Genomic DNA, 16,471 nt, shown 5'->3' on the forward strand with positions numbered 1-16,471 from the left:
ATCAAGTATCTTTTTCTGCCCTGCAGCGTACAGCGTTTTTACGTTCCACGTGCCTATTCGTAGTCCTTTATTCATAAGCTAGAGGCCTTTAAGATCCATTCCAGTCCGAGGCTGGGTGTGAGGAACCCGTCAGTTTTTTACAATGTTGGATGGTTAGGGCAATGGTTAACCCTCCCTCTTTATTCGCACTTGGGACCGGCTGGAAGGCTAGTTCCCTTCGAGGCGTGCTTTGATGAAGTAGTGTATGCTGCACAAATTTCTTAGGGTCTACCTGCCTTTGAAAGGGAGCAAATGGGACAACAATCCGTGCTGATTTGGTGAAAGTGTACGGCGAAAATCGAGGAATCATTTTAACAAACAGTATTTAGGTGGTGCAGGATTTTCCAGTTTGGTGAGACCAGTATGCATAATAAGAAACGAAGTGGCACAGCATGTCTCTTCTGTGGAGAACCGGAAGTGGCTAGAGAAGTGGAGGCCGACGCTCTCGAAGACTGGCGTATCACAGTCAAGACGATAGTGTAACGAGTAAAATTCAGTCACGGATCAGTTTTAAACATATCGCGCGACATTTTGAATATCACGAATATCGACACACGCTGATTACCGCGGCTGCACACACACATTCGAAAAGCCGACCAAACGGAGGCAGCAGCGGGCATGGTGCAGCTGTGTCTGGCCAATCCAAATGACTTCCTTAGCTGCTTGACCTCCATGGACGAGTGCTAGGTATACCACTCTGATCCCAATAGGAGCAAGACAACCAGCACAGACAAGTGGATTTACTATCGACGGAAAATGCGAAGACCCAACCATAGTCTGGAATGATGATTCTTATAGTTTTTGGGAAAATCACGGTGAGGTGTTAACATGTTATGCTGAAAGGAGAAAATCGCCTCAAAGTACGCTTCCGGAATGTAGTGGGGAGGTTACGGGAGGCCGTCAAGATAACTGACATGGGGAGCTCTTCATATGCATGCATTTGTTCCACAGCAACACTCCAGGTCATTCTTGACAGTAAATAGTAGCACATGCTTTCTCGTTGGTCTATCGAATTTTGTCTCATTTTGCCTTTGGTTCTGGCATCATACATAACCATTAACCTAACTCAAGGCAGATAGGGTCACCTTCCCCATACTCCACTACAGCAAATCTTTTCTGACATCTCCACATTGCAGACATGGACATCCTTCACGTCAGTAGGTCACTGTGAAAGTATGGGTAAGTTCAAACAGGGGCCAGTTTCATGGGGTATAATGTGGAACCCGTGCCTGGGGTTTCGAATGAGGTCAACAATGGTACCTCTGGTTCAGAAGGAGACCTTCTGAATGGCAGAGACGGTGGATGTGGCAAGCTGTCCTCTCTTGGGTTAATTGGAAAATGACAGCACAGCCCTGAGTACAAGAGTGATCTTTAGATGTTAAGGGAGTAAACCCCAAGGAAAATCCTCATTTTAGGTCCAGGATGTTAACAGTTGAGTATAAATCAATTGCTTTCAGGACTGGACTAATCTTCGGAGTGACGATGAAATAGTAGACCATACTTCTTCTTTGGCTTATCCAATTGTTGCCCATTTCTATCTCCTGACGTGATATCCGATGACTTCTTTGTCTTTCCTCAAATGAAGAAGTCATTGTGTAGCCGGCATATGTAGAAAGACTGGTAGATGTTATTCGGTGTGGAACCATTCCTGAACAACCATAATGCAGACCCTCATGAGAAGAGGCCAAAAAAAGACGTACATCATTGGGAAAAGTGTGCCACATAGAGGAGTCAATATGTGGAGAAAAATTAAAATCATCACCAAATTTCACGGCCACAGCTTGACATTTTTTTCAAGGTGATAAGTATAACTTTGTGATGCTCGTAGAAACATTATATGTGCCGTGTAAATATAATTAGAAAAACTTTCGTGCAAAATGATCGCTGGTCGCCGTGTATTCAGTAAAACAATATGGGCTATTATTTTTTGAAAGAAGTTATTTTTACGTCGTAGTGCGATATTCCGAACGTCATCTAAGGGGTATGAAAATAACAAGCGACCCCAGTAGAGGAGTCACACGTACCTGCGGAGTGCGTGCTTAGGCCTCTGGTGAGACGACCTGCGAAGCAGCACGGCGCCACTGCGCTCTACGGGTGTGTCTGCCACGGGAGTTGACGTTGTCGTTGTCGTCGTCGTCGTTGACGTCACGGGTGAGGTGTCAGCTGGCATTCCGCCCCCGACGCCTGGTGCTCCACCCGTTGGCCGGGCGCCGACCGCTGTGGCAGGCGCGCCCTGCGTCCTGCGTGCGGGGCTGCCCGCCGGCTGGGAGTCGTGCCTCTGCACGTGCACCAGGGTCCCGCTGCCCGCCACGTCCACCAGGGCGATGCTCACCTGCAAGCAGCAGTGCCCTGCATAGCGAATATAAGGTCACCCTCTTCACCTCTGCTTGCCGCCGTCTGCTGTTCGTGCCCATCTGTAGCAACCCTGTGGAAGGGAGAGATGCAGCAGGGGAATTCCTGTATGTTTATGTTTTCTACGAGCTGTCCCCGGCCACGTGTGGCTGTGGCACAATTTGGTTAAATAGAAAAGGAAGGAAAGATATAGCACATGTTTCTAATATGTGAAGGGCTTGGGTATACGGTCTAATCCGCTTCTGCCGTCGGTGTCGATCCGTCTCGCCATCTATCTCTCTCTGTTCATTTCCTCCTCTTTCCCTCTCTCTCACCATCACCACCTCTCCTTGCCTCTTTCCTCCTCCTCTTTCTACGTCCATTTCCTCCGACCCCTATGTTCCGCTTCTATTCCCCATGTCTCTGACCTTGTGCGTAGTTCATTGTTACTGCAATTCCAGAGTCTATATCAACGGCCTTGCCACAGTGGATACACCGGTTCCCGTGAGATCACCGAAGTTATGCGATGTCGGGCGTGGCCGGCACTTGGATGGGTGACCATCCAGCCGCCCTGCGCTGTTGCTATTTTTCGGGGTGCACTCAGCCTCGTGACGCCCATTGAGGAGCTACTCGACCGAATAGTGGCGGCTCCGGTCACAGAAAACCATCATAACGACCGGGAGAGCGGTGTGCTGACCACATGCCCTTCCTATCCACATCCTCAGTGAGGGTGATACGGCGGTCGGATGGTCCCGATGGGCTACTTGTGGCCTGAAGACGGAGTGCATATACATATAATAAATATGTAATCTACATGTGTCCAAACATTACAGTAATGGGTGATAATTGGAAGTTAATCGGTCGAATACTTTTTAAAATTTTTGGCAATAATATTCCATCTTTACATATCAAAAAACCTAAGTAACCTAAGGACATCACACACATCCATGCCCGAGGCAGGATTCGAACCTGTGATCATAGCAGTCGCGCGGTCCCGTACTGAAGCGCCTGGAACCGCTCGGTCACCGCGGCCGTCTATTTATGCTGTTAATCTTGTTAATATAGTACGTTAAAGTTTATATGTGTGCTATTTTGATGTACAATGAGCCCTCTGTCATGTTCCTTGCATTGAATCAATTTTTTTAAGTCGTTTACATCTCCAAAATTTTAGCTGCCGCTGCTTCGACGTACGCCATTTCACGTCGATCTAAAAGGCGAAATCATAGCGGAAGCGCAGAGACCGCACGCTTTAACATTGTAAGTAGGCTGTTCAGGTTTTTATGTTGGTAACGCCACATAGCGCTCTGTATGAAAATCACTGACTGTTCTATGTGCAGTCTGTGGCTGATTGGTATTGTTGGAATATTCGCTAGTATACTGTTGGGCAGTCTCATCGATTTAGGGAAGTACGGGGAAGGAAGTCGGCCGTGCCCTTTCAAAGGAACCATCCCGGCATTTGCCTGGAGCGATTTAGGGAAATCACGAAAAACCTAAATCAGGATGGTCGGACGCGGGATTGAACCGTCGTCCTCGCGAATGCGAGTCCAGTGTGCTAACCACTGCGCCACCTCGCTCGGTATATTTCATTCTCACGTAACATTCTTGGAAGTAAAAATAAGTTAACAATTATTTTTTTTTTTACATTGGACCACAGAATTACATTTACTCGTGTTTTTGAAGACACCAAATAAATAAATAAATATACTCCCATCTCGGAGAACAGCCATTTCAGGTGGCCAGTAGTGTTTTGTTCGGTGAACTTAGCATTTTGGCAGGTTGATATCTTTTCGCTGTTTATTCATAAAGGTAAGTGTGAATACTCAGTCTGCACCAAATACTCTCTCTCTAACCTAACGTTTAGAATAAACGTACTATCAGTACACTATGTTAAAGTTAAAAGCTTTCCGATGGACGCCGACGTTCGCTGTACCACTGTGGCCAAACACCTGCGAGAATGGGACACGAAGTCGTATTTCGAGCGAGATGCTGCTTTGCTGACGGTAAATCTTCACTACAGGCTTCTAGCGGCTGTCGATTTCCATTTGGTTGTCCATAAAATATCTGTTTACAGGAAGTAAGTGCGCTAAAGCTGTTATCCTTACGGGTTATGTGAGAGTTACAGCTGATGCTGGAGACAGGAAAAGTGGAATAACGAAATCTGGAGCGGCTGCAGCCGTTGCGCGTGACGATAAGGCCATGCGAGAGCGGCGGGCAGCGCTTTATGTCTCTGCGCGGTGGTCGCAGCACCATTAACGAAGTGTTACGGCTCGGCGCCATAAGGAAGCGTGTTTCTCTGAAAGCTGCCGTAGTGCCCGCACCACTGTCTACAAAACATGTGCCGGCCACGACACGCTGACGCCGGGGAGCCTTTCACGTCACCAAGAATGTGATTCGAGATATTTAGCGAAATGAGGCACATGGGAAAACAGACCTTATACTAAAACGAACATTCAATTCATATGATTTAGAACAATCCCACATATTCGAGACAGCTGAATTCTCCATGATAGACCGATTAATATCGAGCCTGAAAATTGATCTTTGCCATTGTATATCCATCACGCAAACTGTTTTTATTCTTTCATTAATCCTTAAGGAGAATTAGTAACTACTCATCGTTATTTCCAATAAAGATCACAATTTCTCGACAGATAAATGCCGGGGGTATGTGGAGCAATGAAGATGTATTATTTTAGCCTCATCCGATCGCATTAATATGAATTACGTTTTAATGAACCTAAATTTCGCACAAAAATAGTGGGATATGCAGCAGTATAACTTTTTGGAAATCTGTATCTGACAGATGGTAGTGCCGTTTCTAAAGATATTTTTAAGATTACATAGATACATAGTTGTGTGTGTGTGTTTTACGTTTGTTCTGTTGACACTTCACACAGTATAATGCTTCTTGCGAATACAACTGCAGGGAAGCAGCCTACTCACGCTGTATAAAATTCACATCAGTCTTTCCATTGTGTGCCAGCCAGTCCGCTGTAACTAGCTCTGACGTCATAAATGTTGCGCAATACTTTAAAAATCAAGTAAATAACCTAAAATGTTTCTAGCATGTCAGGAGTATTTCTAAATTAATATGTGTTGAATATCAGTTCGATAACTTTAACCATTTTCGAAATTTGGATGTTTTCCTGTAAAAATCATTGGCGCAACAGAAAAGAGCTAGAGACTTAAAAATTTATATTTAGATTCCTTTTTCATAATTATTTAATAGAAACAGTCTTCTGGATCTCACAAATTAAGGTTTTAGTTGAACTTCATGATTTTCTGGTTTTTGTCTTAAAAATTAAGGAAGCAAGATATATTAAGTAGGCTAATAAATAAGGCTAGGATGTTTAAGTTTAAGAAGAATGGAGATCCGCTATAATCATAAAGATGTGAGAAGTTTCAACTGAATAACTATAAAACTATAGCGATAGCGTATCTCCAAAGGGCAGGTTCAGAGCTTGTCTACCGCGTATAGTGCAATTAAATTAATTCTCTCGCCCAAAATATTTTACTTAGCCACGTCAGACATTTATTATGATTACTTACCTGTGTGCTGAATGCACATTTAAATTGAGAGCTTCATCGGCCATCAGCAAAAGAAGCTATGATTTATTCGGTAACTTAAAGTGGTGCGTTACTAGCCCAGCGGCTAGTCGGGAGAGCCGATTTGATCAGGCGTTCCCTTACCGTCCGCACTGCGGCTTTATGTATAAGAACGCTGCGCCAGGAAGCAAGGCCTCAGTTCTCTCCAGACGCTGAATAGCACACCATCTGTGTCGGGAGTCGCGTCGCGTCCGTATCATTGCTATAAACAGCCTCAGATGCCGCATTAAGTTACTCGGGATACGCGTAACCATGAAATCATTTTCGAGTGAAGTGTTAATTCTGGGATGACTTTAATTATCTATCGTCAGTTTGCGTATGTCGTATTTTCACGTGTCACCGCGGGACAGACATTCTACCATTATTTAGCGTGGCGTTTGATGAACATTATCATCAAATTATGGCGAGCATTCATTTGAACATTTAATTTGGACAGTTATAGTTGCATCAGCGCATTAGATTCTGAACTGCTGTGTTAGTTAGATTGTGTGGATTCTTTTTTTTTTTTTTTCATCTGAGACTTTCAGAATACAGAGAACCTTTTTTTTTACGATCGTTTTGATTATGAATCCCAGACAATCTCCTAATTCCTCAGAGCTATAAGCTGTAGCTATAAGAGTATTTCTCAGATGAAGTCGGTACTAGCAATTCTAATTACAGGCTTCACGTTTTGCTAATCACTTTCGGGTTGCCATAATTGTAGTTAGAGAGCCAGTGTTGAGAACGGCAAAACAACAGCACAAATAATAGGAACATTCATTTTAAACAACATAATTTCACTAGCAGCCCACATATGGTTAAACGGCAGGGAACTGCATCTTTTCTGCAGTTACATTACGATTCTACATTTATAGAACATAAATTTCCACCAGCCGCCCCACACAATGTATGAATAAGTAACTAATTACCTGACTAACTTACCGAACTAATTCTCGGGCGTATCCAGCAATCTGGAAGATGCCATCTTGAAAGATGCCATGTACTGTAGATCTCTCTCGCATTTTACATATATTTTATTATATCTGGTTAATTTAGGTTTATTGATTATAATGTGCTGGATACATCACATCAGACAAAATTTACAATAGGAAATTTATCGCATTTTACCCGATTATCTGGAACACTCAGGAATAATGTGAAGAACAACTATTACGCTGCAGTTAACTGAAGTTAAAATCTTCTTGGTTATTAGGCCACGTCATGTTTCTTCTAAAATGATCGACGTTTTGACCCCTCTGCAGGGATCTTCCTCAGGATCTTCTGGTGTCAACTAATGGTAGAACACTGAACGCCAGAAGATCCTGAGAAAGATCTCAGCAGTGGGGTCGAAACGTCGATTATTTTAGAAGAAACATCACGCGGCCTAATAATCAAGAAGATTTTAACTTCAGTGACAACGGCCACGAAAGCCTGCTGGCTTACATAACTATTACGTTCCTTAAAAATACACAGAAATATTGTGAAAAAAAGACATTAAATTACTGAAAATGTTGTTCCTGTTGTTGAGAAAATAGTTGCATTTTGCATCATTTCATGTGAAAGTTCTTAAAACTATTAATTTTTAGTACAAAACACAGAACGATTCCATATTTTCCACATTTCACAGTCGAATACCCTTGAGGGCAAGGCCTACACCGTTCCTATTAGCCTATACTGTCGAATAGTAAGTCATTCACTAGTTCAAGAGTTGCTGTTACCCCTTATTCTGGACATCCAATATTCAGACTTACTCTTCTCAGGAGAGGTCAGTAACTTTGCTATGTCGTAGATAGAATTCTCTCGCTTTCAAGACCTCTTCTTTACGTATACATGCCGTTTCTGCTGCAAATGGCAAACAACGCCACAAAATAAGAGAAACTCATGATCACATAACCTTGGAGGGCGTCTTCTAAAGCTGGTCACTACTCAGAAAAGTTTCACCACACATAACTCAGTATCACTGTATATGGAAGCTTAATCGTCGCTTGCAAGCACCATTGTCCATTCAAAGGCGAAAATTTCAAGATGTTGGAGGTAATTGTGTGCGACTTTGATGGTGCTTGAGGGCAACGTTTCCAACTAAAATGTTAGCTGTACCATTAATAAACAAGATGTAGTGTGATGTATTGCACACGTTATGCGTGGTTGCTTAGCTTCGATGTATACAGAAGCGCGAGTGATAATGATATAAGCATGTGTATTCAGAGATATGTAAAAAGGCAGAATACGGCGCTGCAGTCGGCAAGACCTATGTGAGACAGCAACTGTCTGGCGCAGTGGTAACATCGGTTATTGCTGTTACAAACGGCAGGTTATCAAGATTTAAGTGAGGTTGAGCGTGGTGTTATAGTCTGCGCACGAGCGATGGGACACAGCATCTCCGAGGTAACGATGAAGTGGGGATTTTCCAGTACGACCATTCCAAGAGTGTTCCGTTAATATCAGGTATCCGATAAAACATCAAACCTCTGATATCACTGCCGCCGGAAAAGGATCCTGCAAGAAGGGGGCCAACGACGACTGAAGACATTCAACGTGACGTAAGTGCAACCCTTCCATAAATTGCTGCAGATTTCAATTCGGGACCATCAACAAGTGTCAACGTGCGAATCACTAAACAAATATCATCCATATGCGCTTTCGGAGCCAAAGGCCTGTACTGTTGATGACTGCACGATACAAAACTTTACGAATCGCCTGAGCCCGTCGACACCGACATTGGTCTCCAGAAGATTGGAAACATGTTGCCTGGTCGGACGAGTCACGTTTCAAATTCTATCGAGTGGATGGTCGTGTACGAGCATGGAGACAATCTCATCAATCCATGGACCCTGCATGTCAGCCACGTCAGCAGGGGACTGTTCAAGCTGGTGGAGGCCCTGTAATGGTGTGGGGCGTGTGCAGTTGGAGCGATGTGGGACACCTGATAAATCTAGATAGGACTCTGACATGCGACACATACGTATGCATGCTGCATACGGCCAGAATTGCTACAGAGTAGTTCCAGAACACTCTTCCGAGTTTCGACACTTCCGCCAGCCACTAAACTCTCCTGACACGAACATTATTGAGCATATCTGGGACGCCTTGCAACATGCTGTTCAGAAGAGATCTTCACCCCCTCGTACTCTTACAATTTGTGGACCGCCCTGCAGGATTCATGGTGTCAGTTCCCTCCAGCACTGCTTCACACATTAGTCGAGTCCATGGCACATCGTCTTGCGGCACTTCTGCGTGGTCGAGGGCGGCCTACACGATATTAGGCAGGTGTACCAGTTTATTTGGATCTTCAGTGTTTATAACATGACTAAGCTACTGATATAAATTTTGTATCTAAAAGGTTCTTCAAACATCCTCTATTTGTTTTTTTGCAAAACATACGGATAATAATACCAGTACTAAAGGCAAAGACACATGGAATTTAATCAACACTTCCTGTTGAGTAAAGGCATTTCGAGGATACATTCCTCGTCGTCACATGGAAAAGTACTTAATGATCGCTCTAAAGTCAAATGGAATCTTTAAAAACTCCTGTAACAGCGTCTAATTCACAATCTTCCCCTAATTTTGATGGTATCTGGTTATAGCTCTTTAATGTGTAGCTCATTAACCTCTCTTTGTTTACTACGAACTTTTCTGCTAACTAATTATTCGTGTCCTAAGCACACTCCTCTTTTAAAAACACCATCATGCTCCTAACCTTCTTCTTGTGAGTCTGCAAACCAGATGTATCGAGAACGCTACAAACGCCTCGAGCGCGCTTTCGTTATCGTTCAGTATATCACAGTGCTTCCCCTCCCCTCACACTAATACTGAAAACTCGTAACACGTCCGGGAAGCATAAGTATCACTCTTCAATGATTTAAAACCGTACCAATATACTGTATTGCGTACTCTCAGACATGAAACATTAGAACTACTGTTGAGTACTCTTTCTCCGCCTGAAATGGTTTGCTGTAACACACCAGTTCTCATTCTCGCTACCATAGGTTGACACAAAGCCCCAGTCTGACTGTCCAGATCAAACTGAAACTCCTGTGAGTTTTATGCCTTTAAGAAAGAAGAACCTTACGTGACGGTATTCTTATGTGACGGTATAGCGTGCCAATGAATACACCTCTTTACATAACCAATAACTAGTATTATTTTTTCAGCTTGTTATGGCCAGTGGCTGAGACTTGTTTCGATGTCTCCCAGACGTTCTCTTTCATCAAGAAAAGTCATGACCAGGTCACGGGATCCTGGGAGACAGACGCACCACTGCTTGCTAGCCACTACGATCTATGACCTCTGACAGTGAACTGAAACAGCTTCCGATTGTGAGTCATCCAAGCTCAATACAACGCCATGCCAAGCTGGGTTGCAGCCACCGATTGTACAAGAAGAAGCTGGCGTCTGTACTGAATTTCACAACCTGTCTACATCCCGATCACCTATAAATTTAATCATGTACTCATTCAACTCTAATACATACGCGCAGTAACAAATTTTTTTTATTTGTCACCCTTTTTGATCTTGTAATTTTAGTGCCCAGTAGGGCTCGTTTTGGAGACTGTTTGCGTGTGGGAGAGGTAGAGAAGATAAGTACAAGGCTGTGAACGACATAAAACAAGTTATTTTTTTTAGGTCTCAAATATTATTGAGAGATGACGCTGTTAACGTTTGAGAAAGCAGTTGTCATTAACGTGTGTTTCCCTCTTCAGGCACATGTGTGAGCACAGGATGTTTCAATTCCTGTCTTGCTCTACAGGTTTTGCTTCTTCGAACCTTCCCTAGATTACGTTAACCAAAATCTTCGTAGCTCCTAACATACATCTGGGCTTGCAGTGAGGCGTACGTCAATATCTACACTTTGGAAGTTGCCTTCCGGTGTTTGTCAGAGGATATTTTATGTGCCACTGTCACTAGGAGGGCAAAAAGTGTGGAGTCGAAACCGTAGAACTGAAATTCTTTACAACAACTTTTGCACGGAAACCTTTTTTTACTGTTCGTGATTCGCACCGTCATCGTCATAACATCAACTACTACAGAAACACTAAAGGAATTAATGGTTATTTGTCATTATTCATCCGCAGCTCGTGGTGGTGCGGTAGCGTTCTCGCTTCCCACGCCCGGGTTCCCGGGTTCGATTCCCGGCGGGTCAGGGATTTTCTCTGCCTCGTGATGACTGGGTGTTGTGTGATGGCCTTAGGTTAGTTAGGTTTAAGTAGTTCTAAGTTCTAGGGGACTGATGACCATAGATGTTAAGTCCCACAGTGCTCAGAGCCATTTTTTTTGTTTGTTTGTCATTGTTCTCTTATAAGGGCAATGAAGAACACAGCACCTGTCGGCTAGCATGCAATGTGACCAGTCCGTACTACGCATACACTTCAATAACTTACAGAAGATAGCATCTAACCGTTGAGGTGTTCGTTTGTGACAGTGGCTCGAAAAGGAATTATATGGATATAGGGTTGTCAGTATAGAAAGAGGACAATACTTAGGTGTTTTTTCGCACCGTAAACACAAGCGAATGATAAATATTGCTTTGGTAGTACGAGGGGCGTTTGAAAAGTCCTTGCAAAAATAAAAATTACTTATGTGTTTGGAGTAAACTTTTTATTTTTCGACATAGTCTCCTTTTAGACTTATACACTTCATCCAACGCTATTCTAATTTGTTGATCCTTTCCGAATAATAGGAATTGTCGAAATCTGCAAAATAGCTATTAGTTGCTGCAATCACCTCCTCGATTGAATGAAATCTTGGACCCGCCAGCCATTTCTTCAAATTGGGGGACAAATATTAGTCCTAGGGAGCCAAATCTGGAGAATAAGGGGGATATGAAACAAGTTGGAATCCTATTTCCATTAATTTTACGACCACATCTGATGAGGTGCATTGTCGTGACGTAAAGGGACTTTTTTACGGTCCAATCGCTGGCGTTTTTCTTGCAACTCGCTTTTAAAACGGTCCAGTAACGATGAATAATATTCACCTGTAATAGTTTTTCCCTTTTCCAGATAGTCGATGAGGATTATCCCTTGCGAATCTCAAAAGACAGTCACCATAACCATTCTATCCGAAGGAATCACCTTCGCCTTTTTTGGTGCAGATTCTCCCTTGGTAACCCATTGTTTACATTGTTGTTTGGTCTCAGGAATATAGTAATGTATCCATGTTTCATCCCCAATGATGAAATGTCGCTTAAAGTCCTGCAGATTCTTCCTGAACAGCTGCAAACGATCTTTGCAACACTTCACACGATTCCGTTTTTGGTCAAGAGTGAGCAATCGCGGAACCCATCTTGCGGATAGCTTTCTCATGCCCAAATGTTTATGCAAAACATTATGTACCCGTTCATTCGTAATGCCCACAGCACTAGCAATCTCACATCACCATATCAGGGATTTCATCAATGATTTCTGGAGTCGTAACCTCCACAGGGCGTCCAGAACGTCTAGCATCACTTGTGCTCATATGGCCACACCGAAAATTTTGAAACCACTTATAAACTGTTCTAATCGAAGGTGAGGAGTGACCGTAATGTTTATCAAGCTTCTCTTTAGTTTCCTGAGGTGTTTCGCTTTTCATAAAGTAATGTTTAATCACCACACGAAGTACTTTTTCGTCCATTTTTTGACAATCACTCGACTTCCTTGATTCACACGACTGCCAAACCCAAAGAAATAGACCAATATGGCTGAGACTTGGTGTGCGTTCTTTCCAAAGATGCTACTAACCAAAAATGACCTCGATATGCGCCGGTGGTGCCATCTCTTGGACTTTGCACGGACTTCAAACGCCCATCGTAGATATCACTACAGTTAAATAAGAGTGTGACATGAGCCGGCCGCGGTGGCCGCGCGGTTCTCAGCGCTTCAGTCCGGAACCGCGAGACTGCTACGGTCGCAGGTTCGAATGCTGCCTCGGGCATGAATGTGTGTGATATCCTTAGGTTAGATCGGTTTATGTAGTTCTAAGTTCTAGGGGACTGATGACCTCAGATGTTAAGTCCCATAGTGCTCAGAGCCATTTGAAACATTTTTTTTGTGTGACATGAGGCAGAGTATCCGTCTCCTCTTCCGCCCATAGCCCTCATCTTCACGGTACCAGCTACTTGATCTCGATTCGGTAATGCCAATGATAGAGAGTAGTATGCTCCTATTCCTGCCGCCAGTCCTTTCCCGGAACGAAATTTGTGTACCCTAACTGTCTGCGTATAGTGTGCGAACGTTTTAAAAGTGTTTGCGATTCGTGCAACAGAAGCTGAATGTGGGAATCAGCCGGTTATTCACCTAGAGGGATGTGGGAAACCGCCAAAAAACCACATCCAGGCTGGCTGGCACATCGGTCCTCGTCGTTAATCCGGTGCACACGTGTCTTCTGAATAACGGACGCTGCGTGCTAGCTCCCACTGCTAAGGGAGAGTATGTAATAGCAGCAGAAAAATTAAGTAGCCCAGAAACGTAGGAAGGCAAGGGTCTTTTACACATAAAGATGACGAAAAGATAATGAGCTATAATGGGAAAGATCTTCTGGAGATCTGCAATGTAGTACTTAGAGCTTTAGAAAGACTGAGAGAAAGATAACTTGCGCCGGCTGTTTTGCTAATCTTATTGCACTAAGCGATCACATTAATCACACAATATGATCGCTGTATAAGCCAACGGCTTACAGACGGGATCATCGTTAAACTGACGCAATTTAAATGCAAATGACACACTGGTACGTTGCAAAGATTCCCAGGGACGCTTTTCTTCGTGTTAGTGAGATGTTTCAGCCCCATCTTAGCTCTGGAAATAAACGTGGCAGCAGATATTCCACTATCGTTATTTTTTTTCCTTTGCGCCATTATCTAGAGAAGAGACTGAAATGGATTCTAACAAATCACGTTTGTAGCAGCTGTGAACGTGTTCTCATATACGGCACTGAGTTCAATCACAGTAGTAAGCGGACAACACTTGGAAGCATTGTAGTATTATGAAAAGAAGCAAAAAATAAATAAATAAAAAATAAAACAAACTCGGTTTCAGCACACCTAAACGTCGACAAATTGTCATATCAGACAATGCAAATGTTCAAAATGAAACCATATTCATACACATGTACTTCAGAGATCTATTTACGGAAGGTAAATACTCTTTTCAGTACCTGACGGTTAGTTTCACAAAGACACACCACTCGGCCGAACGCAACATGCTCAATGAAACAGTTAATCTTCAATGATACCATTTCACTATAAGTAGAGCGATGAACGTGATATGAAGGTTTACTTACTTTCGGATTAGTGTCTGCTACATATCGATATTTTCTCTATATTGCTACGTAATACTTGGTGATCGCCTGGTTCTAATAGGATACTCGATATGCCAACCCGACAATCATCTTCTGTCACTCTATATTTAGCCGACAACCCTACAGCAACAGACTGTAATGCAGTATCATACAGAAATTCAGTTTCTCAAAGTATTATTTCAAATCACGAAATGTGTTTGAGCATAACAATTAGTAGCATCAATTACAATAAACAAGAAATATAAATAAAACAAGACGCACTTTAACAGTAAACAGACCAACATTGTACGTCAGTTTTATTATAAATAGAGCACAGAACAGAGAGGGTTTGCCTGCTTGCCACTGAAACAGTGATCAAAATTTATAGGTTCAAACTGGTAACTGACGTTAGTAAATTTCAGGAACATTATTCACGATACACAATATCAGTTTAATTTTATTTCATAATGTGTACCCCTTTCATTTCAATAACCACATCTTTTCACAAAAAAGCCGTAACAGAAGGCACATTAAATAACACTTTTGATTATCGCTTGCATTCACGTCACTTTTTTATTTACTGCTCTTATGTCTTCGAACCCCCATATCGGATCAGTTAACCAATCGTCTATAATTCGCCGTCTGTTGTTCCCATCTAGCAACGAAATCGGGAGTCATCGATCAGAGTGTGCATACACGTAAGTGCGCTGAACACCACCTGACGCCAACGTTATAAACAAAAAACCTGAGACTCATCAAATATGCGGACCTTCTTGGTCGGGATGAAGACATGTGGACTTGGAATACTGAGAGTTATTAGCTGGATGCTGTATCCAATAGTTCTGACCGATGTCTCACAGTCATGTCTAACCTGTCTCATCGTTAACAAATGCACTCACTGTACTCTTAGCTCGTGCGGCAGCAAACAGCGTACTTTTTTGTAGTACTTGCCACAGTTCACATGATAACTATTGGGTGAAATCAGAATGAAACCTTCCGTGTGTGGACTATGCTTTGAAACGAGCTTCCTTGGCAAGTTGGAGATAAGAAGGAGAGATCCCAATGAGTGGGGTGGAGTTTTGTAAACCATCTACTTGGTGATGTAGGTTAAGGTTCCAGGTGCCACACACTGCAGTCATTCACCATAGTGGGCCCTCGTTTACAAATTGTTACGGCACAGAACAATAAAGGGGTAGGCCGGACGGAGTGGCCGAGCCGTTCTAGGCGCTTCAGTCTGGAACCGCGCGTCGCTACGGTCGCAGGTTCGAATCCTGCCTCGGGCATGGATGTGTGTGATGTCCTTAGGTTAGTTAGGTTTAAGTAATTCTAAGTTCTAGGGGACTAATGACCTCAGTTGTTAAGTCCTATAGTGCTCAGAGCCAGCCAGTAAATGGGTATAAATTAGAAAGTTCATTAAAATTCATTCACATGTACCAGGGAAACTCAAGTCATGCCAGAGAGAGAGGAGGAAGCAGGAAGCGAGAAGCGAGCAGTATTTCGCAAGCGAGTCAGGTCATCGACACATAACAACACTCCACCGAGTGACAATACGCATTCAGGAGAAAGGAGACTGCGAGAGAAATCCTAAGAAAGAAAGACAAGCATACTCGTTAGCTTGTAAGACCTGCTGCAGGGAACTCTGTCTCTTTCACAAGAGTACATAGCGAGGAATTGACATGGCAGGTAACAACCTCTTGATGAATATAGCAGAATAAGGAGGACAACACATATTGTCATAAGGAACTGAGCCTTGCATCATAGCCTCATGCGAGCTCCGTTTAAATAATCCAACTCTCGCCATTTTTTGATAATTCGATGGCATTTACTGTAAGATTACTCGATTGCACGATTACGGTGGTGTAGTGAAACTTAGATGCTCGAGCAGAGTCTGTGAACTAGCGGGGTATGTCCTCAGGATGATGGCCTTCAATTAATGAACTCCATGCTACTCACTGATGGAGAAACTGTTCTACAACACAAAATTGCAGAGTGCTGCCTGTACCGCACGCCAAGGCGGCATAGTCAGCAACAGGGCAACTTGGGGTCCCTGTTCGACATCAACCAACGACATAACTACCGACACCAGATACTTCGCGGGTAAGTCATCAGGGATCATCATAGAATTCACAGTAGGACGAGTACACTCCAGCAGCCAGCGCAAGAACCACTTTAGGCTGGACAACGGCCGCGCCGGCTCGCCGGCATTCCGCCGCGGCGGCAGGGTAGCTGACGTCTTCTCCTGGGTGCGCAAAGCCTGAGC

General features: G+C 43.4%; 1 protein-coding gene across 1 annotated transcript in view; it reads right to left on the bottom strand.

Annotated features, from left to right (window-relative positions):
• Positions 1-16,471, bottom strand: part of LOC126204227 (uncharacterized) — a 193,841-nt gene that overhangs the window by 152,161 nt on the left and 25,209 nt on the right. The window contains exon 3 of the mRNA XM_049938623.1: positions 2,064-2,371. Coding sequence (XP_049794580.1) covers positions 2,064-2,371 — 308 coding nt within the window. The remainder of the gene's footprint in view (positions 1-2,063; positions 2,372-16,471) is intronic.

The sequence above is a fragment of the Schistocerca nitens genome, chromosome 9 (assembly GCF_023898315.1).
Source record: "Schistocerca nitens isolate TAMUIC-IGC-003100 chromosome 9, iqSchNite1.1, whole genome shotgun sequence".
In the NCBI taxonomy this organism is placed as follows: Eukaryota; Metazoa; Arthropoda; class Insecta; order Orthoptera; family Acrididae; genus Schistocerca; species Schistocerca nitens.